Below are 23,202 nucleotides of genomic sequence, written 5' to 3' on the forward strand. Positions count from 1 at the left end.
TGCACATTCTCCCTGTGTCTGCGTGTGTTTCCTCTGGGTGCTCCAGTTTCCTCCCACTGTCCAAAGATGTGCAGGTATAGGTGGATTGGCCATGAAAAATTGCCCTTAGTGTCCAAAAAAGGTTTAGTGGGGTTACTGGGTTATGGGGATAGGGCGGAGGTGTGGGCTTAAGTAGGGTGCTCTTTCCAAGAGCCGGTGCAGACTCGATGGGCTGAATGGCCTCCTTCTGCACTGTAAATTCTATGATTCTAACGTTTAATACCTTTGCTTCATCTCCCCCCACGCTGCCAATTCCCGAACAACTATTTGACCATTTTGTTATGCCATATTTGCTCACATAACCAACTTCACTCCAATTCTAAATAATTCATGGTATGTGAATCACTTTGACGTATTTCTAAAAGAATTGATCAAACGGTATATAAATGTAAGTTTTTTTAACTACAGCGGGAAGCATTTTATTTTCAGATGAACCTCTGTGCACAAATAGAGAAATATTGATTGACAATATCATACTAAATAGAAAGCGGGTCAGCAGGTCTACATTGATATTTTTGAAGCTGAATTAGGTGGTGCAAAACGTACATACATTAAAAGGAATTATTAAACAACACAACAGAACATACTGCTCTTTTTCCTAAATGGACTCACCTGCTAGGGACAAGGTTAACTTAATAAACATATATTTGTAAACTCACTTGATTTTCTACATGTTTCTTCTGAGGAAAATATAGAGCTGCTGCAGTAGATGAAATGAGTTTTGACTCGAAGAGAACAGAGCTTTTTTTAATAGTGTGTGATAAACAGTATTGGCCCAGAATTTCTTGGAGACTTGCTCCATTGAAATGCTGCATCTGAGGGTGCAGCACAAGTCTAAAGGAAATTGTGACATCAGTCGGTGACTTACTCAATTACTTATGCCACAAATAATATCCGAGGACTTTTGCACTGTTCTGCCACTTCACCTCACCAAAATAGTGAACAGGTTAATTATAATAGCTGTGCCTCATTAAAATCAATAATCAACATATGCTGAAAGTACACATATCGATTGTTGCTGTAGTATAGTTCATTAAAGAATAGCATGGGTCGGCTCAATATGCTGAAAAGGCAGATTGTGACAAACAAAGTATTTCTGGCAAACATTTCACAGATGAGCTGATTAAGAATGGCTGAAAACCGTCACTTTTTAGGACTCATCTCTAGTAATCAGTGTATGCCCACTAAAATTAAATCAGTAGGGACAAGCCTGATTTGTCACTTTTTGATACAACCTAATTTCCAGGAGATGGTTCAATTCAGGAGCCTTGCTGTATTTCTTCCTAAAGTTGAATTCTGATCCCCATGTGGCGAAGGACTGGCTTTCGATAATAGATCTGTTTGGCTGCTCGAGACACTGCATTTGCTGCCGAGGCAAACACTTTTATCCCGATTAATCCGAACCATCACTTTTTGTGAAAGTGTCAGGGCAGAATTCCTTCCGTAATAAACCTTGGATGTTAGGTGATTTGGACATTCTGAATTCTCCCGCCGTCTACCCGAACAGGTGCCGGAATGTGGCGACTAGGGGCTTTTCACAGTAACTTCATTGCAGTGTTAATGTAAGCCTACTTCTGACAATAAAGATTATTATTATTATGTTGCAATACCATTGCCACTGCAGTGTATTGACGTTAACTAACAGTGGATTTTCAAAATACCTGGTAAATCACAGCATTCTAAATAGAGATGTTTAAAGATAAACAGATTTCTTATCCAGGTAAAATTCTGATCCAAATGTGCAGTTTCAATGGAGGATGTTTATTCACATTATACAGTATATCTGACTTTCTTATAACTGTTGCACATTTATTAGTGTTTCAAGGCTCAATATACTGAAAAGAATGGTCAGTTTCATACATGGATTCTTTTCAAATAATACCATGTTATTCATAATGTTCAGTTGGCCTACAAATACATATCCAAAAAAAGTTCATCAATACAGCTCTCCTTTGTTTGCATAATTAAAGTGCCTACTGATTGCATCAGGCAGGCACTTTGGCTGCCCAATAGTAGACCTTTCCCAAGACAGCATTTGCCTGTGCAGGAATTAAGCAAGGAGTAAGCCATTCTATTTAGGGGTGTTCCTGTTTCTGCACAGCAATATCAGTGAAGTTTTGCCCAATACAATACTATCCACTGAGCTGAGTTAAAATTTGAATCGAAGAATGTGTCACATAAGCATGTGTCAGGATTGAGATTTTTTTGGCTGCTGCTGAGAATTCTAAAGCAAGATTTGACTGGTCTAGATGAAAATATGAATTTTTAGAGAAAAATTTATGATGTAGGTTGAGAATGACTTTCATCATCTAATTTGTTTGAAGGAATTATCAATGGTAAAGGTTTGGGTCTCACCAAATCACAACAGCACTGGTAAATTGTAAAAGTGGTAGTAAACTATTTAAATCTAAGGTAGATCTGTTAACTGAGACAGGACTCTGTTAATGTAGCAGGCTGGTAGATGGCTTGAATATGAGAATGAATGAAGGAAGTAAAAAAACATTTGGGAATGAGCCCGGCCAGGGTGGTAGAAGTTTCAGTAGGGAAGCATTTCGGGAACAGTGACCACAATTCAGTAAGTTTTAAAATGCTGGTGGGCAAGGATAAGAGTGGTTCTAGGGTGAATGTGCTAAATTGGGGAAAGGCTAATTATAACAATAATAGGGGGAACTGAAGAACATAGATTGGGGGTGGATGTTTGAGGGTAAATCAACATCTGACATGTGGGAGGCTTTAAAATGTCAGTTGAAAGGAATTCAGGACCGGCATGTTCCTGTGAGGAAGAAGAATAAATATGGCAAATTTCGCGATCCTTGCATAACGAGAGATATTGTAGGCCTCGTCAAAAAGAAAAAGGAGGCATTTGTCAGGGCTCGAAGGCTGGGAACAGACGAAGCCTGTGTGGAATAAGGAAAGTAGGAAGGAACTTAAGCAAGGAGTCAGGTTGTTCCTTTGTTTAAGAAGGGTAGCAAGGATAATCCAGGGAACTACAGGCCGGTGAACCTTACATCAGCGGTAGGGAAATTACTGGAGAGAATTCTTCGAGACAGGTTCTACTCCCCATTTGGGAGCAAGTTGTCGTATTGGTGAGAGGCAGCACGATTTTGTGAAGGGGAAGTCGTGTCTCAAGAACTTGATAGAGTTTTTCGAGGAGGTCACAAAGATAATTGATGCAGGTAGGGCAGTGGATGTTGTCTATATGGACTTCAGTAACGCCTTTGACAAGATTGATGCGCGATCAATGAACACAGAAACGAAGGCTTTAATCTACAAGAAGTGTGCCCAGCAGCAGGAGTACAGAAATGATGATGACTGCTGGGAAACAAGGGTTCTTATACTCCGCCTCGTAGGCGGAGCTACCTTCCTCTCGACCAATGAGAAGACAACACTTGGGCCAATGGGCAGCGAGCCTTCTACACCAATAGCAGCTCACATTCCCAGGTACCGTAATACCCCTAGTCATACTACCACAAAGGTCCATCATGGCAGACTGGTACAAAAGGTGAAGTCACACGGGATCAGAGGTGAGCTGGCAAGATGGATACAGAACTGGCTAGGTCATAGAAGGCAAAGAGTAGCAATGGAAGGGTGCTTTTCTGATTGGGGGGCTGTGACTAGTGGTGTTCCGCAGGGATCAGTGCTGGGACCTTTACTGTTTGTAGTATATATAAACAGTGGCGGACTGAGTCTAAAAATATTGGTTGCCAGGAGACAAAGGGGCCCACCCACAACTACAATGCTATCATTTAATTTTCATAACGAATAAGTAAAATTTTCAAACAATACATATGGAAAAAAGGGTACAATTAAAATTTTTGTGGAAAAAATGTGTATTTCTTAGTAATTACAGTGTACATGTACTGTACATATTACTGGCAGTAGATACCAAATGTAAATACAGAATGTTATAATTGAATTTAACATTTTAAAATTTTTTTTAAGTAATTGGTTGATATTTTTAAATAGTTTACTGCACAATTTACACATTAACAGTTGAAAAGCACAATAGAGCATTGCATGCAGTCCACTATATTAAGAGCAATCGTTTGTGTTCGCTAGATGATTGTGCGAATCTGCCAATAATTGCTTCTGCATCCAATTCGTCTAACAATTCCTTTTCAATGGATAGCAACATGTATGATTCCAAATTCTCCTCAGACAGCGAATTTCTTAACCTTGTCTTTATGATCTTTAGCTTTGAAAATGTCATCTCACATTGGACTTGAGTAACTGATAGTGTACAGATGACTTTATAAAGTTCATAAAGGTTATCATATGCCTTGTCATCAAGTCTGTTTTGTATGCCAGAATTTTTAGTACACACAATGGGCAAGTGCTGCAAATTTTACAATTGTTGCAACCGGAATCCATATTCTCACCATCATTAAGCAATAGCTTTAATACATCAAAGTTTGAAGCAAAAGAAAACAATTCCAATATTACTTGATCTTGATTTGTGGAAACAGCTTAATAATACCTTCCAATGCTTCATCTTCAAGGCCCTTCTCTGCAATAGTTTTATACTTTGCTGGGTCCAAGCAGGACAAATCTTTATACAACTGTTTGTGTTGTACAAAGCGTGATTCTAGTGACTGGACAATGCGATCCATTATTAGGTTAAACACATTTACTCGAAAATCAGCTAGAGAATCTGAGGAATTTCTTTCATCATCAATAAGCTCATCTGCCATTCTTTTCTTCTTCCTCTGCCTCTTAACTGGCAATGCTGTTTCCAACGCATCAATTTCCAATGTTTGATTTTCATCCATATTCATCTGTGAAATCCTGTCATTACATTTATTTACAAATTCCAAAGCCTTGCTGTGAATGTTATCAAATGTTCTTGTCTGTTCCTTCAACTTTGTTGTAGCTGAATCTACCAAACTCCATGCAGTAAACATATCTAAACCACTTGTCTGTAGATAACTTGATAACGGGGTTGTAGTTTCAAATATATACAAGTAAGTAAATGCTGTCAATATGGTTTCAAACTTTAGAAGATTTTGAAGTAAAACATTTGCTTCATGTTTTGTTTTTGCATCAAACTTTTCTGAATCTTGTATCATTGATAAGCATGTCAATAGATTTACGAAAGTACTGGCAGCGGCATCATCAAAACGTTGTTGCTGCATTGGATTTTCCTGACCATCTGGTCTCACCAATTAGCTTTAATCGTTTCATTTTTTCTTGTCCTAGATGTTTTCTAACAACTTCTATCCATACAGCCATTCTCTTGTATGATGCTTTCACAAAAGTTGCTATATTCTGGAGCAAATTGAAAAAAGAAACTGCAGGCACACAACATTTTGTTGTTTCAGTTATCACCAAATTCAAGACATGGGCATAGCACCATATATGAACATGTTGATCAGCCACATCAGCAATTTTACTTTGTAAACCATTATACTGGCCATGGTAGCTTGCAGCGCCATCTGTGCTATCAGATAAACATTTTTGGGGGTCAATTTTAAGATGCTGTAATGTTTCAATCAATAGATCAAAAAGTCCCTGTCCTGTACCATCATTACTTGGCACAACTGAAAGTAGTCGCTCACAGATAATACCTTTAAGCACATACCGAATAATAATGCTAAACTGATCGATGGATGAATTATCTTGTGTTGAATCAACCTGAATAGAATAATATTTTGCTTGAGAAACTTCATGACTAATTCTTTCTTGTATCATATTCTTCATAATTTCTCTGTTCTTGTAACTCGCATGTCATTGCATCATCACCACGAGCATTGTTTCTTGCTTCTTGATTATTTGTTGCAGAACTGGATATTGATGTGGATTATGCTTGTGGTATTATAAACTCTGTAATAGGCCTGCATCGCTTGGCTGATTCCTTCCTTTCTGCTTCTTTTTGTTCTTTGCGTTTTAGTGACCCAGATTTATGCTTTTTCTTTTCCATGCTGGTAGGGGTAATATTCCTGAAATAAAAATTTAATTAAAAATAGCCCACGTTGGGAAAAATGAATATTGATGATTGCAAGAATAACTTGAAGGAACGCCAGATAAACCCCTACTTGATAAAAAATATAAAATAATTTACTTACACTTCAATAGGCTATGTTCATTAGTCAATACTACTGTGGCCTATGCAGCTTCAGAAGAGGAGACAATCCACTGTCCAGTGTTCACACCAGCAAGCAACTGAGACAACTGTTGAAACTTAGAAGTTTGGTCCGACTATAGTAAGACATTAAGAATGGTCCCACGACCAAAGTTAACATGTCCAGTTTGATACCAGTGTAGTGTTACAAGTCGCAACCCTTTGAGTTTACCGATCATGGCTTATCACTTCAATATCTTTGACCTCATGATTCACGGTCAAAGGTACAGCTTCTCCTTTTCGGTGACCTCACGACCCTATGTACTGCTTGATAGCCTTTCAAGTTGCCTACCATCTCAAATCACGAACTGTAACTTTATCTTTAAACACTCTTGCTGAAAACGTGGATTTCCAACTATGTCCGACCCGGGTGAACCAGCCCCCCCCCCCCCCCCCCCCCCTCCCCCCCCTCCACTCCTTTTCACATCCGTTTAACACTGCTTCGTTCCTTCATACACTGAGTGATTATTTGTTTGTTTCTTTATTGCATTTTTATTTGGTATTGCTCTTTTTAAAAACAATTATATTTTATTAAGTTAGAATACAAATCTCAGGAAAGAAGTTGGAGATTTATTTATCTAATTAATTATAATTTTTAAGGGCCCTTCAGAGATTCACGGGCCCCTTCTTGGCTCTCCGGGCCCCGGACCGATGTACCGGCTGAACCAAGACTACTACTTGATATCCTTTGAAGTTGCCGACCATCTCAAATCACGAATTGTAACTTTATCTTTAAATTCACACACTCTTGCTGAAAACATGGAATTTCCTTAATTATGCTTGACCCTGGACCCCCTATTCCACATCCTTCCACTACCTCCCCTGCTTTGTTCCTTTCATGCACTGCTTATTTGTGTCCTGTTCTCTTTTGTTTCTTATTCCTTTTTATTACTAAAACAGTTGTCTGTGTTTGTTTCTTTATTGCATTTTTATTTGATATAGGGGGCCCACTTCATCAGGGGCCCACTTGCCATCGAGCAAGCTGACACTGTATATAAATGATTTGGAGGAAAATGTAATTGGTCTGATTAGTAAGTTTGCGAACGACAAAGGTTGGTGGAATTGCGGATAGGGATGAGGACTGTCAGAGGATACAGCAGGATTTAGAAAGTTTGGAGACTTGGACAGCGAGATGGCAGATGGAGTTTAATCCGGGCAAATGTGAGGTAATGCATTTTGGAAGGTCTAATACAGGTAGGGAATATACAGTGAATGGTAGAACCCTCAAGAGTATTGACAGTCAGAGAGATCTTGGTGTACAGGTCCACAGGTCACTGAAAGGGGCACACAGGTGGAAAAGGTAGTCAAGAAAGCATACGGCATGCTTGCCTTTATTGACTGGGGCATTGAGTATAAAAATTGGCAAGCCATGTTGCAGCTGTATAGAACCTTAGTTAGGCCACACTTGGAATATAGTGTTCAATTCTGGTCGCCACACTACCAGAAGGATGTGGAGGCTTCAGAGAGGGTGCAGAAGAGATTTACCAGGATGTTGCCTAGTATGGAGGGCATTAGCTTTGCGGAGAGGTTGAATAAACTTGGTTTGTTCTCACTGGAACAAAGGAGATTGAGGGATGACCTGATAGAGGTCTACAAAATTATGAGGGGCAGAGACAGAGTGGATAGTCAGATACTTTTTTCCAGGGTAGAGGGGTCAGTTACTAGGGGCATATGTTTAAGGTGCGAGGGGCAAGATTTAGAGGAGATGCACGAGGTAAGCTTTTTACAGAGGGTAGTGGGTGCCTGGAACTCTCTGCCGGAGCAGGTGGTGGAAGCAGGGGCGATAGTGATATTTAAGGGGCATCTTGACAATGACATGAATAGGATGGGAATAGAGGGATACGGACCCTGGAAGAGTAGAAGATTTTAGTTCAGATGGGCAGGATGGCTTGGAGGCCCGAAGGGCCTGTTCCTGTGCTGTACGTTTCTTTGTTCATTGTTCTTTATATGTAGAGAGTCTTCTTTGCAGAGAAATCTTTATATATCCGCAGTGAACATAATTTGGAGAGTTTTGAATACTTTAATGCTGAAAAGCTCTGGTACTTTTAAATCAAACAGAATTCAAGAAATGTTTAATTGGACACTTCAATCGTACAAAATGAAATGAAAAAAATGAAAATTGCTTATTGTCACAAGTAGGCTTCAATTAAGTTACTGTGAAAAGCCCTTAGTCGCCACATTCCAGCACCTGTTCGGGGAGGCTGGTACAGGAATTGAACCGTACTGCTGGCCTGCTTTCAAAGCCAGCGATTTAGCCTTGTGCTGAACCAGCCCCTTTCCTAAGTTCTCTTTAATTTCTGGTATAACAGATCTATAGGCCAAACTTTATTTTGTGGATGATCACATTTGGCACAATAAACTAAAACATGTGTTCTGCTAATACTGTGACAGGAAACCTATCAACCAAGAAAAGACAAGTTGGCAGATTGGTCCAGCTCCACCAATTTCTGAAATACCAGCTGCTCAGGAATTGCAAAAAGAACTAGAAAGACTAGAATCGTCAGGTAGAATGTATTATTTTAACATTCAAAGCAATCTTTATATTTTTTACTTGCATAAATAGAAATGCAGTATTTGTTCAGAAATTTTGTAATTTTTTCACTGCCCTGCTATTTCACTTATCAAACATTGAGCCCAGCTATTACTCTCTCATTCTTTGACCAGTTTTGAAGAGAAAGTAAATAGTCATGCAACCCAACAATTCAAACATCATCTTGATTCAGGAGGGGAAAAATTGGATTTTTGACAGGTTTCCATCGAAAAATTGACTGTTACACTATATTAATAGATACTTGTTCCTGAATTTTAATAAATTACCTGTCATCTTCATGTTATTAAACAATTATCTTCGGTGCCCATCACAAATCGCCATTGTCTAACCACCACTCCATCCTTCCCCAACTTCATCCCTCCACCTGGCAGCTGTCTCTGATTGAACCGGACTGTTTGCGACCTTTGTGTCATATTTGATACCCAGATGAGCTTCTGACTATACATTTACTAAGATTGCCTGTTTTCATCTGTGTAACATGCCCAATTCCACCTGACCTCAGCTCATTGGCTGCCGAAATACACCTTCATGCCTTTCTTACTTTGAGACTTGACTGTCCAAATGCACACATGGATGGTGTACCACATTATAACCCCCTGTAAACTTAAGGTAATTGAAAACTCTACTGCTTGTGTCCTATCCCCTTGCACCAATTATTTAAAAAAAGCAGGGAGGGAGGAAACAGGGAATTACAGACCAGTTAGCCTAACATCAGCAGTAGGGAAAATGCTCGTGACTATTGTGAAGGATGTAATAACAGGCCACTTAGAAAATATGAATGAGGTTAAACAAAATCAACCTGCATTTAGTCATAGAGTCAGAAGGGTTTTACAGCACAGAAAGAGGCCCTTAGGCCCATCATGTCTATGCCGGCCATCAATTATGCCTGTGAAACAGTATTTCAGACTGGTTAAGGCTAATTGCCCAACTCTTTCAGTATTATCTATCACAGACAAAAACTTTGATCAGCCTGAATCAATCAACTGTAAATGCTGAAAGGTGTTGACCTCTTTATCTTGTTGTTTGTAAAGATATGATCAGATTTCTAGAACTTCAAAATCAAAACAGAAAATGTTATAAATATACACTAGGTCTGTCAATGCATCAAAAAAAGTATTTAATGTTTCAGGAGTAGACTTCCCATCAGAACATTCTGACAAAGTCTCTACTGCGCAGGGGGGGTTCACCTTCGCCCCAGCAATCGTGGAGGACCACACGGCCGGCGCGTAGGAAAAGAGTACCCCCACGCACAGGCCCGCCCGTGGATGGGTGGGCCCCGATCGCGGGCCAGGCCACCGTGGGGGCACCCCCCGGGGCCAGATCGCCACGCGCCCCCCCCCCCCCCCCCCCCCCCCCCCAGGACCCCGGTGCCCACCCGCGCCGCCAGGTCCCGCCGGTAAGGGACCTAGTCTAATTTACACCCGTGGGACCTGCATACAACGGGCGGGACTTCGGCCCATCATGGGTCGGAGAATCGCCGGGGTGGCTGCTGCGAGTGGCCGCCAACCGGCGCGGCACGATTCCCACCCCCGACGATTCTCCGACCCGGAAAGGGGGGGTGGGGGGGGTCGGAGAATCCCGCCCCTTATTTCAGATTTATATTTACAGCAGTTTCTTTATATGTATTTCTGTTTCATTTATCATTTTAGTTTAACTTTGACTATCATTGTGGCACAGTGGTTATCACTGCTGCCTCACAGGCCAGGGTCCCAGGTTCAATTGCTGTCTTGGGTGACTGTCTGTGTAGAGTTTGCACATTCTCCCCATATTTGCGTGGGTTTCCTCTGGGTGCTCCAGTTTCCTGCCATAGTCCAAAGATGTGCAGGTTAGGTGGATTGGCCATGCTAAATTGCCACCAAAGGTTAGGTGAGGTTATGGGAATAGGGTGGGGGAGTCAGCCTAGGTGTGGTGCTCTTTCAGAGGGCTGGTGTAGACGATGGAGCCAATAGCCTCCTTCTGCACTATGGGGATTCAATGATTCTCAGCAGCTTCAGGAATCCCCCATCAGTTTCTGATTGCCGGTATTACATGCGTACATTTTGGCACAAATATGGTCAAGGTCTTCAAAGTTTTCTACATTTATTTTCTAGTTAACAGAACTAATATCAAAGTAGTAACAATTAATTAAAGTCTGTTCCCAATGCTATTTTTGTTCATGTGGCTGGTAAATCGGAGCAGGACTGCCAATAAAGATATTTTTGCCTCTCTTCTTGAAACAACACAAATCTCATATTTTAGAATATTTGGGGTCAGCGTAAACTGCATTTTACCTCCTGCGGGTAAATTCTCAGAAGATCAATCACATTTGTACTTTTTGGAGGAAACACAGCACTTTTCCTCGGTACGGCATTCTAACCTTTTATAATGTTCTGCAGTGACAGCTTGTCACTTGATAGCCAAATCATGGTCTTAATACTGTCAATCAGCCAAGGACTTTTCAAACAGCATGCTAAATTCATAGACTATGATTAAATTATCATAATCTTATCTTTCCATGATTCTCAGACTCTATGATATGCATTAATAACTACAAGTTATTATAATTTAATTGAGATTTCTGGCATCCAGTAAAATCAAGGAAAATTACAGTTGTTGAATAGAATTAAGTTGTTACGAACTATTTAATATTCAAATACTGCCCAAGAACTCCTTGTGAGTGAGTGAAACATCTACAAATGCGCAAACTACTGTGCGGCATTTGTGAGCACCAGTGCTTATTACATTGGTGAACTGTGGTCCTCACCAGTGATATGAGAGGGATATGCTCACTGCTCATCAAGGCAATCCTAACCCTTTGTTTGCTTTTATGAGTGTCCAATTTATATAAGGTATTGTAATGCAGTATGTAAAGGTGCATTGCCACCACCAAGACCTTTGCAAAATGGGTGTTACTGTGTATTTGACTTTCTGCCTATTTTTAGTATTGCACGTAGTGGTAAAATCGTGGTATGTAAATTTGTCCCATATGTAGAATTTTTCCAGGCAAACAGATTTTTTTCCTGTTCCAATTCATGGGTTAAAGTTCCATGGGTGACAGTATCTGTATGTAAGCCTCAATTTTTGCATTCCCAGCAAAATCTGTGCTGCAAATGCCCGGTTCCTTAATCAATCTTGCATGCCTAATTTTGCAGGATCAGCTAATTTGAAAAATTGACATAAGCTTACAGCACAGCTTTGGCTGTGTGCTGGCAACTTGCTGTGGGACTGTGTAAAGTCGAGCTAGTTGATTTAAGGGATATATGCATTTAAAGTAAGTGATTGCTAGTTGGGAAATAATACTATTTCAACATGTATAACATTTCTAAATTAAGTGACAGGAAATCCATCTGGTCAGAACACAATGGATTATGTGCTAAAATGTTGAAGTGGTTCAGCATTCGACTCCCTAGTTTAATACCTGACAATGTGTACCTGCTATTTCATGGGGTGGTGCAAAGAAGGATGCCCTATTTGCAACATAAGGGCAATCTCTTCAGGGAACAGCAGTATGCTTTGACATTCAAGTGATGGTGGGCAAGCTCAATTCTCTGCATGATGCATGTGTTATATCTACGATACTCTCCAATCTAAAGAACTTGTTGTTTGGGAAATACTGTGCACCGTGTTGATCTATTGCTTGCTTCCACACGAAAAGTGATGAATCTATTGTCTGTTCGAACTAAGACCTCTGTCATCTATTTAATGCACCTGTGGACAGCTGATTGACTCATTTGATCTAAAGTATGTATGGCTGATAGGTTGGGAGGATCCAACACAGTAAAAGTTTAATACACACCCATGAGTACATCTCTCTGGTCCAAGTTGTCTACACATTGACCTCCCAAAGAACGGCATACACTTGTGAAGACCTATTGTGTGAAGTTAAAATGCCAAAGGTATCCTCTGGCTTTACCAAGAAGCAGTGTCTGGGCCAACAAATTCACATCCTGAGATCTTACAAACGTGTGCATGATGCCTAAATTATTGTGCATTTGCATTTCTTGTCCCTTCAATCATTGCTTTTCCTCCTTCAAATTTAGGATTGCCTTTGGAACTCCAAAAATAATTTCTATCTTGTTCATTTTGGTTGTTTCAAACAAAATAGCAACTGGAAAAATCATGCAAATGCAAAACATCGAAACCAAACAGCGATATTAATTAAGTTAGCAATAAAACTTTCGAACTAAAAATTACACAGGGCTATTCACATTTTATAAGTTTATTCCAACAGGCCAGGCAGTCCACACGTGATGATATAACTAGCTTAAATGGGCAAGTGCTGCTGCCAGTGAGAAAGCAACTAGAAAATCACAATCAATGAGGGACCTTTTTGAATGATTTTAGGAACCTGAAGGAGCTTTAGGAGGTTTGTGCTGGCCACCATTGCAGACTGAAAAATGCTGGCTTTTTTCCTGACCAGGAAATTGCATCCTGCTGTGAATAAGGCAAGCTAATCTGCATATTTGATTTTGCAGCCTCTGCTCAGGACAACAGAACCTTGTAGAATCTTCCTTGTAGTACCTAAGGTATAATGAAAATGATCTGACACAAGTCAGCTTTGTTTTGCCAACGTACTTGTAAATCACTGTCCTTTCTTATTATAGTTTATCTTTTCTGTTCTTTCTGTCCTACCTTATCACTATTAGATTTTAGAGTTTTCTACATACATTCCATCTGCTTTACGGGTAAAATGTATAAATTCAAAATATATCAAACTTTTGGCAAAGAAGGAAACTGCTGAAAAAGAATATATCCAATGTATTGCAGATATTTTATTTTAGAATTATATAATTATTAAAGAACAGATACTTTGTAAGTTTCACTATTTAAAAAAAACAGAAGAGTTGCAGATTTTTGCAATGTAGAAAAATAGAGCCTGCATCAGCTTTCTGAGCGAGCATTCCACTTAATGTCATTCCCCTGTCCTCTCCATATAACCCTCAGAAATTTAATTTTTCGCACATCTGAAAGTTCTGAACTCTACTTCAACTGCACTTTGAGAGAATGATCACATGGACCTAGATTTGAGTTAACAGCTAAAGCTTCAACCTGAATCATAATAGTGTAGAGAAAGTGTGTGAACTGCTAATGTTTGTTTGCTTAATCTTTTTATATGGATGAATGGCAAATTCACTGCACTGGGGTCAAAACTGTGTGCATGCATCAAACTTTTTATTTTATTTTACTAAGAGCATTTTCTATTTATTCAGCAAAATCTTGTTGATTCTGATTTAGTGTTTGCCATGTCACACTGTACGTCTTTCTTTGTTTTATTTCTGCAGGCATCCATCAGTCACAGAAGAGATTTGTGCCTCCTTTAAAGAAGAAAGCTGAAAATGAATGCCAGTCACAAATGGTTTTTGATTGCCAATATATGCTTGCCCCAATCAAACGCAAGACATTTGAAATAGGGTTAAATAACTCCCTAAAAGATCAATCTCAGCTTGGGTTCAGAAGTGACAATTCTATTCCTTCAACCATCCTGTTAAATGACAACAGTAAAGGTCACAGCAGACATCAGCATGAAGCGACATTTGATAATTTGAATTGGCTTAGTACTTCACATCATAACGCTGAGGAGAAGGATGAAAGTGCTAACCCTTTGTTCAAGAAAAGGTAATCTCCACTTCCTATTATGCAAAGCTCCCTGTATTTTTCTGCAGCAAGACTTGATGATGATTGTGCAACTCTGCATCAGATTTCCAGAGGAAATAACTTTTGATTGAAAAGTGTACATCAGTACAGACCTAAGTTTTTGCTAGCAAGCTTAGTTGTGAAGAAATGCCCAAATAAATATTTTGGTCAGTCAAGGTGGTAATTCAGAGATGGCGAAGTTATGTCATTTTAATGGGACCAAGCTGATAAGGTTGCAGGAGCTGACCATTTTACATTGCAATTGAGGGGAGCTCTGGGCAGTTATTCCACTAGCCTTACATATCAAGGGGCTTGTTGAGGGAGGTTGAGATTCCCTCGCTAATTTCTCACTTTGCACCTCGAAGGCCTCAGATTAATTCACACATGTTGGAAATGTTAGGATACCGAACGAGTACCCAACTAGTTTTAATTTGTAAAACTGTGAGGAAATGTTACTGCACCACAGAATTGACAATAGACCAATAGGCATGCTTTTGTTAAAACAAACTTTAATTTAATCACAGAATTAACTACATTGGCAACAAAGAAATAGCTTTACCGTTAACAGTTACAACAATTCTTAAGTAAAAGAAGAAATCTTAACTTGCTTCCTAAACCTGCCACCATATTCCAATTAAGCAAATAATACAAATTAAACATGATGAATTAAGTTAACAACTAGGGTTTTACTCGCTTTTCCCTGTGCAGAATCTTTGGAGAGAGAATCTTTCAGGACCAAACTGAAACACCTCTCTTCAAATTAGAATTCTATCGCCTACTGACTTTTCAGACAGACCTGCCTCTCATTAACTATACCATCTGTACCCAAAGCATAAGGCATTCTTTTGTCTCTTTTTACAAGATGTCCCTTGATTTGTTTAGCCTGGACCAAACACAATATGGTGGCAGAGTGGTTAGCACTGCTGCCTCACAGCTCCAGGGTCCCGGGTTCAATTGCGGCCTCGGGTGATTGTGTGGAGCTTGCACGTTCTCCTGTGTCTGCGGGGGTTTCCTCCGGGTTCGCCGGTTTCTTCCCACAGTCCAAAGTTCTCAAGATCTATTAGCAGAGCACTAATCATTTTTTTAAAGAAAATACTTTATTGAAGCATTTATAATTTTTACAGTTTAACACTTTAACATTCCTTAAACAACCACACGTGTCGACTCATGCAAAAAGCCTAAAAACGGCATCCCCTACTACCCCGTCCTATTTCCTAAATACCCGTGTATTAAGTTCCCTGTCCTTGTCTTACACTACCATGCCTCCCATTTTCCTTCCCCCTCCTTTTCCCCTCCCCCTTACTGCTGACGTTCAATTTTCCTTGAAGAAGTCGATGAACAGCTGCCATCTCTGGGCGAACCCCTGAATTGGTCCTCTCAAGACAAACTTAATCTTTTCCAGCCTGAGAAATCCTGCCATGTCGTTGACCCACACTCCTGACTTTGGAGGTTCTCTCCATCCCAGCAAAATCTGTCTCTGGGCGAAATGTTGCCAATTCTGGACTCGGGAGTCACCCTCCCTTCCAGGACCTCTGACGTGACGTCCGCAAATCCCTGCCAGAATCCCCTCCACGTCGGACATGCCCAGAAGATATGTACATGATTCGCCAGGCTTCCCCCACAGTGTCCACGCCCTCAAAAAACCTGCTCATCTGGGCTACCGTAATGTGGGCCCTATGAACCACCTTGAACTGGATCAGGCTAAGTCTGGCACACGATGAGGATGACTTAACTCTCTTCAAAGCCTTTTCCCATAATTCGATTTCCAACTCTCCTCCCAGCTCCTGTTCCCACTTCCTCTTCCCCTTCTCGATAGGGACCCCTTCCCACTCCATCAACACCTTATATTTCTCCGAGACCCTCCCTTCCCCAACCCCCGTTTTTGACATACCTTATCATGCAGTCCCCTCAAGGGGAGGCGAGGAAAGCTTGGAACCTGCCTCCGGACAAAGTCCCATACCTGTAGGTACCGAAACCCGTTCCCATCCGGCAACTCAAACTCCTCTGATGCATCCAGGCTTGGGAAACCCTCCTGAATGAAGAGATCCCCGAATCTCTCAATTCCTGCCCGCTGCCACCTCCTAAAGTCCCCATCCAGCCCCCACATAAAAAGGTGATTGTCACAGATCGGTGACTATACTGATGCCCCCTCCAATCTCATGTGTTGTCTCCATTGTCCCCACACCCTCAGGGCTGCCACTACCACTGGGCTTGTGGAGTACCAAGTCGGCGTGAATGGCAGGGGCGCCGTCAATAAAGCCTCCAAACTTGTACCCTGACAGGATGCCGCCTCTACTCGCTCCCAAACCGACCTCTCCCCCACTTCCTGACCATCAAAATGTTGGCCGCCCAGTAATAATAAATGAAACTCAGGAGGACCAAGCCCCCCTCCTCGCGGCCCTGTTCCAGGAGTGCCTTCTTCATCCTCACGGTTTTACCTGCCCACACAAAACCCAAGATCGCCCCCTTCAGTTTCCTAAAAAAGGCCTTCAGGACAAAAATCGGGAGACATTGAAAAAGAAACGGCAGTCTCGGGAGGACTGCCATCTTCACCGTGTGCTCCCTCCGCCAGTGTCAGCGGGAGCATGTCCCACCTGCAGAAATCCCTTTTCATATGATCGACCGCTTTACCCAGATTTAACTTGTGGAGCTGTCCCCAATCCTTAACCACCTGGATCCCCAGATACCTAAAGCTCCTCCCCACCACCTTAAAAGGTGACTCCCGCAGTCTCCTTTCTGCCCCCTCTCTTTCCCATGTTTAACTTGTAGCCTGACAACCGCCCAAATTCTTCCAGTGTCTCCAAAATTCCAGCCATCCCCTCCAACGGGTCTGTGATATAAAGCAGTAAATCATCCGGGCAGAGCGAGACCCTGTGCTCCACCCCCCTCTCACTATCTCCCGCCAAACATTCGATGACCTAAGGGTCATTGCCAAGGGCTCTATGGCCAAGGCAAACAGTAGTGGGGAGAGCGGCACCCCTGTCTTGTCCCCATACAGAGACTAAAATATTCTGACCGGACTCGGTTGGTTCTTACATTTGCCACCGGAGCCTGGTATAGCAACTGGACCCAATGCACAAATCTTTGCCCAAACCCAAACCTGCCTAAAATATCCCGTAGGTACTTCCACTCCACCCGGTCAAAGGCCTTTTTTGCATCCACCTCAACCTCACTCCCCTTCGCTGGATTTATTATAACATTCAGGAGCCGTCTAATGTTGGACATCAGGTGCCTGCCCTTCACAAATCCCGTCTGATCCTCCCCGATTACCTCCGGGACACAATCCCCAACACGTGAGGCCAAGATCTTTGCCAGCAGTTTAGCGTCTACGTTCAAAAGGGAAATCGGCCTATACGATCCACTGCTCTCCGAGTCTTTGTCCCGCTTCAAGATGAGAGAGATTGGTGCCTGTGATAGCGTTGGGAGAAGCACTCCCAGCTCCTTGGATTTGTTAAAGGCCTTGACCAGAAGCGGCCCCAGTAGCCCAGAAAACCTTTTATAAAATTCCACTGGGAATCCATCAGGTCCCGGGGCCTTGCCCGATTGCATCGTCCCCAATCCATCTGTCACCTCCCCGAGCCCAATTGGGCCCCCAGGACTTCCACCAGCTGCTCATCTACCTTCGGGAATTCTGGCCTCTCCAAAAATTGCTTCATACCGTCCTCCCCGGCTGGGGGTTCCAATTCATAGAGTCGACTATAGAATTTGCAAAACACATAATTTATCGCCCCCGGGTTCACCACTACCTTCCTCCTCATATCCTTTACTTTCCCAATTTTTCTCACCACCTCCTGCTTCCGCAGTTAATGTGCTAACATCCTACTGGCTTTCTCCCCATACTCATATATTGACCCTTTCACCCTCCTCAACTGCCCCCCCCCATAATTAGCCGGTGCAAGTCGAGGTACGGAATCTTCCCCAGCACCCTCCTGACAAACACAACATCATCCCAGTTTGGGGCGTATATATTGACCAACACCACTGCCGTTCCATCCAGCTTCCCACTTACCATAATAAATCTACCCCCCTGGTCTGCCTCTATCTTCCCCACCTCGAATGCCGCCTTTTTATTAACCAGGATTGCCAGCCCCCCTTGTTTTAAAATCCAATCCCGAATGGAACACCTGTCCGACCCATCCCTTCTTCAGTCGAACTTGGTCTCCCAGCTTTGTGCGTCTCTTGCAACATGGCCATGTCCACCTTCAGCTGTCTTAAGTGTGCGAACACACAGGCTCTTTTGACCAGCCCATTCAGTTCACGAACATTCCACGTAACCAGCCTGGTCGGGGGAGGGACCCTACCCCCATCCCCTGTCGGTCAGCCATGTAACTCAGTTCTCCACAGTCAAGGTTTAAGATCCTTGTTTGTCTACCAAGTTATTGTCCTTCATGCCCGCCACGTCCTCCGGCAAGCTAAAGTGAGTTCCCGCCCCTCATGGGTCACCCAAACACGGGCCGGGTAAAGCAGACCAAACTTTATTTGCTTCTCGTACAGGGCCACCTTGACTTTATTAAAACTCGCCTTCCTCCTTGCAAATTCTGCTCCCAAGTCCTGGTACACCCGGATCTCAGAATCTTCCCACATGCACCGTTTTGTCTGCCTGGCCCACCTCATGATGCGTTCCTTATCTAGGAACCGATGCAGCCGTACCACCATTGCCCTCGGGGGCTCATTCCCCTGGAGCTTATGCATAAGCGCCCTATGGGCCCGGTCCACCTCCAACGGCTAGGGGAACAAACCTTCCCCTATCAGCTTCTCTAGCATCTTCCCTACATATCCACCGGCATCCGATCCTTCCTTTCCCTCTGGCAGACCGACAAGCCGGATATTCTGTCTCGAAAAACGGTTCTCCAGGCCCTCAACTTGAGGCACTAACAATTGCAGTCAAAGATGAGAGACAAGTTCAATCGAGGCGTTATTGCTGTGTGATGCTATTCCTCCGGCTGCAACTGAAGACTAGAGTCTGAGTGACTCGCACGCATATTTATACACAAGCTCCCTGTGGGCGGAGCTAGCCGGCAGGGGCTTACCGGAGGAACCTGTATTACAGGTACAGCCATACATCCCCCTACTGCAAGTATGCATATCTACAGTGGTTATCACCACATTCACCCCCTGTAAAAAATGAGTCCGGCGGGGGTGACGTATAACTATGATACAAAGGATGAAATATTTACAAAAGGGTCCAAACAAAGAAAACCAAGAGTCCATCCGGTCAGCAGGTTACAGGTTGAGCCGAACCGGCGGTCGAATGTTCCGTTGTGATCGGCGTAGCTGTGGTGGCGACGTCGGTGCAGGTGCTGGCGGTGTTGGTGCTGGCTGCTGGCGGGATGACTCAGAGAGCGAGCCAAAATCTTCCGTGTCCTCCAGTGTGGGCAGGGGGACGAGGGATGGACCTGGTGGGGACGAATAGGGGGGCGCCGGGGAAAAGGAGGGTGACGCGGGGGGAAAAAGGGGCGTGGGCATGGGGTTCCGGATCCGGCGAGACTGTGTCGTGGCGGCCGTTGGGGAACTCCACGTAGGCATACTGAGGGTTGGCGGGAGAAGGCGTACTTTGTCCACCAGGGAAACCGCCTTGTGGTGCCGGACATGCCTACAGAGAAGGACTGGGCCCGGAGTCGTGAGCCACGTCGGGAGCGACACCCCGGATGTAGACATCCTAGGGAAGGCAAAAACACGTTCATGGGGTGTACTGTTAGTTGCGGTGCACAGTAGTGACCGAATGGAATGGAGCTCGTCAGGGAGGACCTGCTGCCAGCGAGCCTCTGGGAGGTTCCTGAACCGTAGGGCCAGATGGACGGCCCTCCATGCTGTCCCGTTCTCCCTCTCTACCTGCCCGTTTCCCCGGGGGTTGTAGTTGGTCGTCCTGCTGGAGGCGATACCCCTGATGAGCAGGAAATGACGCAGCTCATCACTCATGAACGAGGATCCCCTGTCACTGTGGATGTAGTCGGGGAAACCGAACAGGGCGAAAATGAAATCCAGGCATGGGATGGCGAAGGGGAACCTAGAAAATTCATCACCACATGAAGGATGTAGGTGTTGCAGTCGGTGGAGGGGAGGGGCCCTTTGAAGTCCACGCTGAGGTGTTCAAAGGGGCGGGACGCTTTCACCAGGCGCGCGTGATCTGTCCAGTAGAAGTGCAGCTTGCACTCGGCACAGACCTGACAGTCTCTGGTGACTGTCCGTACTTCCTCGACGGAGTAGGGCAGATTGCGGGCTTTGATTAGATGGTGCAAGCGAGTGACCCCCGGATGGCAAAGGCTCTCGTGCAAGGCACGGTGCTGGTTCACTTGTGCGCTGGCACATGTACCTCGGGAGAGGGGGTCTGGGGGCTCGTTGAGCTTGCCGGGCCGATACAAGATCTTGTAGTTAAAGGTGGAGAGCTCGATTCTCCACCGCAAGATTTTGTCATTCTTGATCTTGCCCCGCTGCGTGTTGTTGAACATGAAGGCTACTGACCGTTGGCCAGTGAGGAGAGTGAATCTCCTGACGGCCAGGTAATGCTTCCAGTGACGCACTGCTTCAACGATTGCCTGGGCCTCCTTTTCAACAGAGGAATGGCGAATTTCGGAGGCGTGGAGGGTGCGTGAAAAGAATGCCACGGGTCTGCCTGCCTGATTCAGCGTGGTGGCAAGTGCGACATCTGAAGCATCGCTTTCTACTTGGAAAGGCAGTGTTTTGTCTACTGCGTGCATCCCGGCCTTGGCTATGTCAGATCGAATGCGGGTGAAGGCCTGTTGTGCCTCGGCCGAGAGGGGAAAATGTGTGGACTGGATAAGTGGGCGGGCCTTGTCCGCGTATTGGACTACTGGGTGTAATAAGAAAAGAACCCAAGGCAGCGTTTGAGGACCTTGGGGCAGTGGGGGAGTGGAAGGACCGCATGCGGTCCGGGTCGGGCCCTAGTAGTCCGTTTTGGACTACGTAGCCGAGGCTGGCTAAGCGGTCTGTGCGGAACACGCACTTCTCTTTCTTGTACGTGAGATTAAGGAGAGATGCGGTGTGGAGGAATTTAGAAAGGTTGGCGTCATGGTCCTGCTGGTCATGGCCGCAGATGGTGACATTGTCGAGGTACGGGAAGATGGCCTGCAGTCCGTACCGGTCAACCATTCGGTCCATTTCTCGTTGAAATACCAAGACTCCATCCGTGACGCCGAAGGGGACCATAAGAAATTGGTACAGACGACCGTCTGCCTCGAAGGCAGTGTAGGGACCGTCCGATTTACGGGTGGGGAGCTGGTGGTAGGCGGATTTCAGGTCAATAGTAGAGAAGACCCGGGCGCAATTCTCCGCACCTGCGGAAAATCCCGATTTTGCGACGGCCCGACACGGCCCCGTTCCCGACGTATTCACGTCCGGGAAATGGGCTAGGAACGGGGCCGCGTAAATCACATGCGCGATGACGCCGGAACGCGACGATGACACGAACACGTCCACGTGAGGCCGCCCGACGCCGTAAAAAGGCGCGGGCGAGCTCAGAAACTGTAGGCCAGGATGTCGGAGCAAAGGAGAGCAGCCCCGCGATTCTTGGAGGCTGATGTCAAGACACTGCTGGATTCAATTGAGCAGAGGAGGGGCTTCATCTGCCCGCATTGAGGGCATCGCCACCCTGCCAGCGCGGTGCGCCAGGCCTGGCGTGAGGTGGCTGCTGCCGTCAGTGCTGTGGGCCAGACCCCTCACTCTGCAGAGCAATGTCGGAAGAAGATGCACGACCTCACCAGGGCTGCCAGGGTAAGTGCCAAGAGGGTGCCCCCGGGTCACAACCATCCCTCCCCCCTTTACTTAACCCCCCCCCCGGCACGGGGGGTGGAGGGGGATTGGGGCAGAGTGAGTTGAGGGTGGTTCACAAAGTAGTCACAGACCCAGCGCTCTGGCCCCCGTGGAGAGATGCACTCCCCAACCGAATCTGTGGAGCAGGACGCCCAGAGGGCGGCGAGAGAGAAATGGCCCGCGAACGCCCTGCGGCCTCTCAGCGGGCTGATGACATAGAGGAGGCGTGCACCCAAGACGACCTCGAGCTTGCGGCACAGCTATCTCCCACACCATCCACCATCCCAGAGATTACAACTTGACCCCCAAACTGTGCCAGTATCTGAACGGCCTGCTGATACCTGCCGTATTGTAATAATCTACCTATGCCCCCTCCCCCAACAGGACAAGACCGCTCAGAACACTCGTGAACGGAACAAGACTGGAGGGGGTTCGCCCATCCTGCACCCCCTCACCACGTTTGAGCAGAGGGCACTGGACCTTGTTGGGGGATCTGCCACCCGGGAGATCGCGCAATGCGAGGTTGGCGGAGCTGCAACAAGTGAGACAACCCTGCATGACAAACACCCCCCCCCCCCCCTCCCCCATCCTCTGTCCGTTCACACACCCTGCCCACTGGAACACCTCCCCCATCCTCTGTCCCTTCACACACCCTGCCCACTTGGACACCTCCCCCATCCTCTGTCCCTTCACACCCGGCCCACTGGAACACCTCCCCCATCCTCTGTCCCTTCACACCCTGCCCACTGGAACACCTCCCCCATCCTCTGTCCCTTCACACCCTGCCCACTGGGACTGTCCAGCGCCCGGCCGAGCGTCTCTAAATATCCCGTTTTATTCTCTTCCCTAGGACGTGATGCCGAACGACCAGGGCCGTCTGCCTCCAGGAGGACACAGGCATCTGCCCCCACCACACCCAGGGCCGCACGACAGAGGGTGCCCGATCAGCGGGGAGTCCCATCCTCCCCAACCGAATCTGTGGAGCAGGACGCCCAGAGGGCGGCGCGAGAGAAATGGCCCGCGAACGCCCTGCGGCCTCAGCGGGCTGATGACATAGAGGAGGCGTGCACCCAAGACGACCTCGAGCTTGCGGCACAGCTATCTCATCCAC

General features: G+C 45.1%; 1 protein-coding gene across 4 annotated transcripts in view; it reads left to right on the forward strand.

Annotated features, from left to right (window-relative positions):
* Positions 1-23,202, forward strand: part of hfm1 (helicase for meiosis 1) — a 281,213-nt gene that overhangs the window by 9,215 nt on the left and 248,796 nt on the right. For all 4 annotated transcript variants that reach the window (XM_038793806.1, XM_038793808.1, XM_038793809.1 and 1 more), the window contains exons 3-4: positions 8,549-8,661; positions 13,970-14,303. In XM_038793806.1, the coding sequence (XP_038649734.1) occupies positions 8,549-8,661; positions 13,970-14,303 (447 nt within the window). The remainder of the gene's footprint in view (positions 1-8,548; positions 8,662-13,969; positions 14,304-23,202) is intronic.

The sequence above is a fragment of the Scyliorhinus canicula genome, chromosome 4 (assembly GCF_902713615.1).
Source record: "Scyliorhinus canicula chromosome 4, sScyCan1.1, whole genome shotgun sequence".
NCBI lineage: Eukaryota > Metazoa > Chordata > Chondrichthyes > Carcharhiniformes > Scyliorhinidae > Scyliorhinus > Scyliorhinus canicula.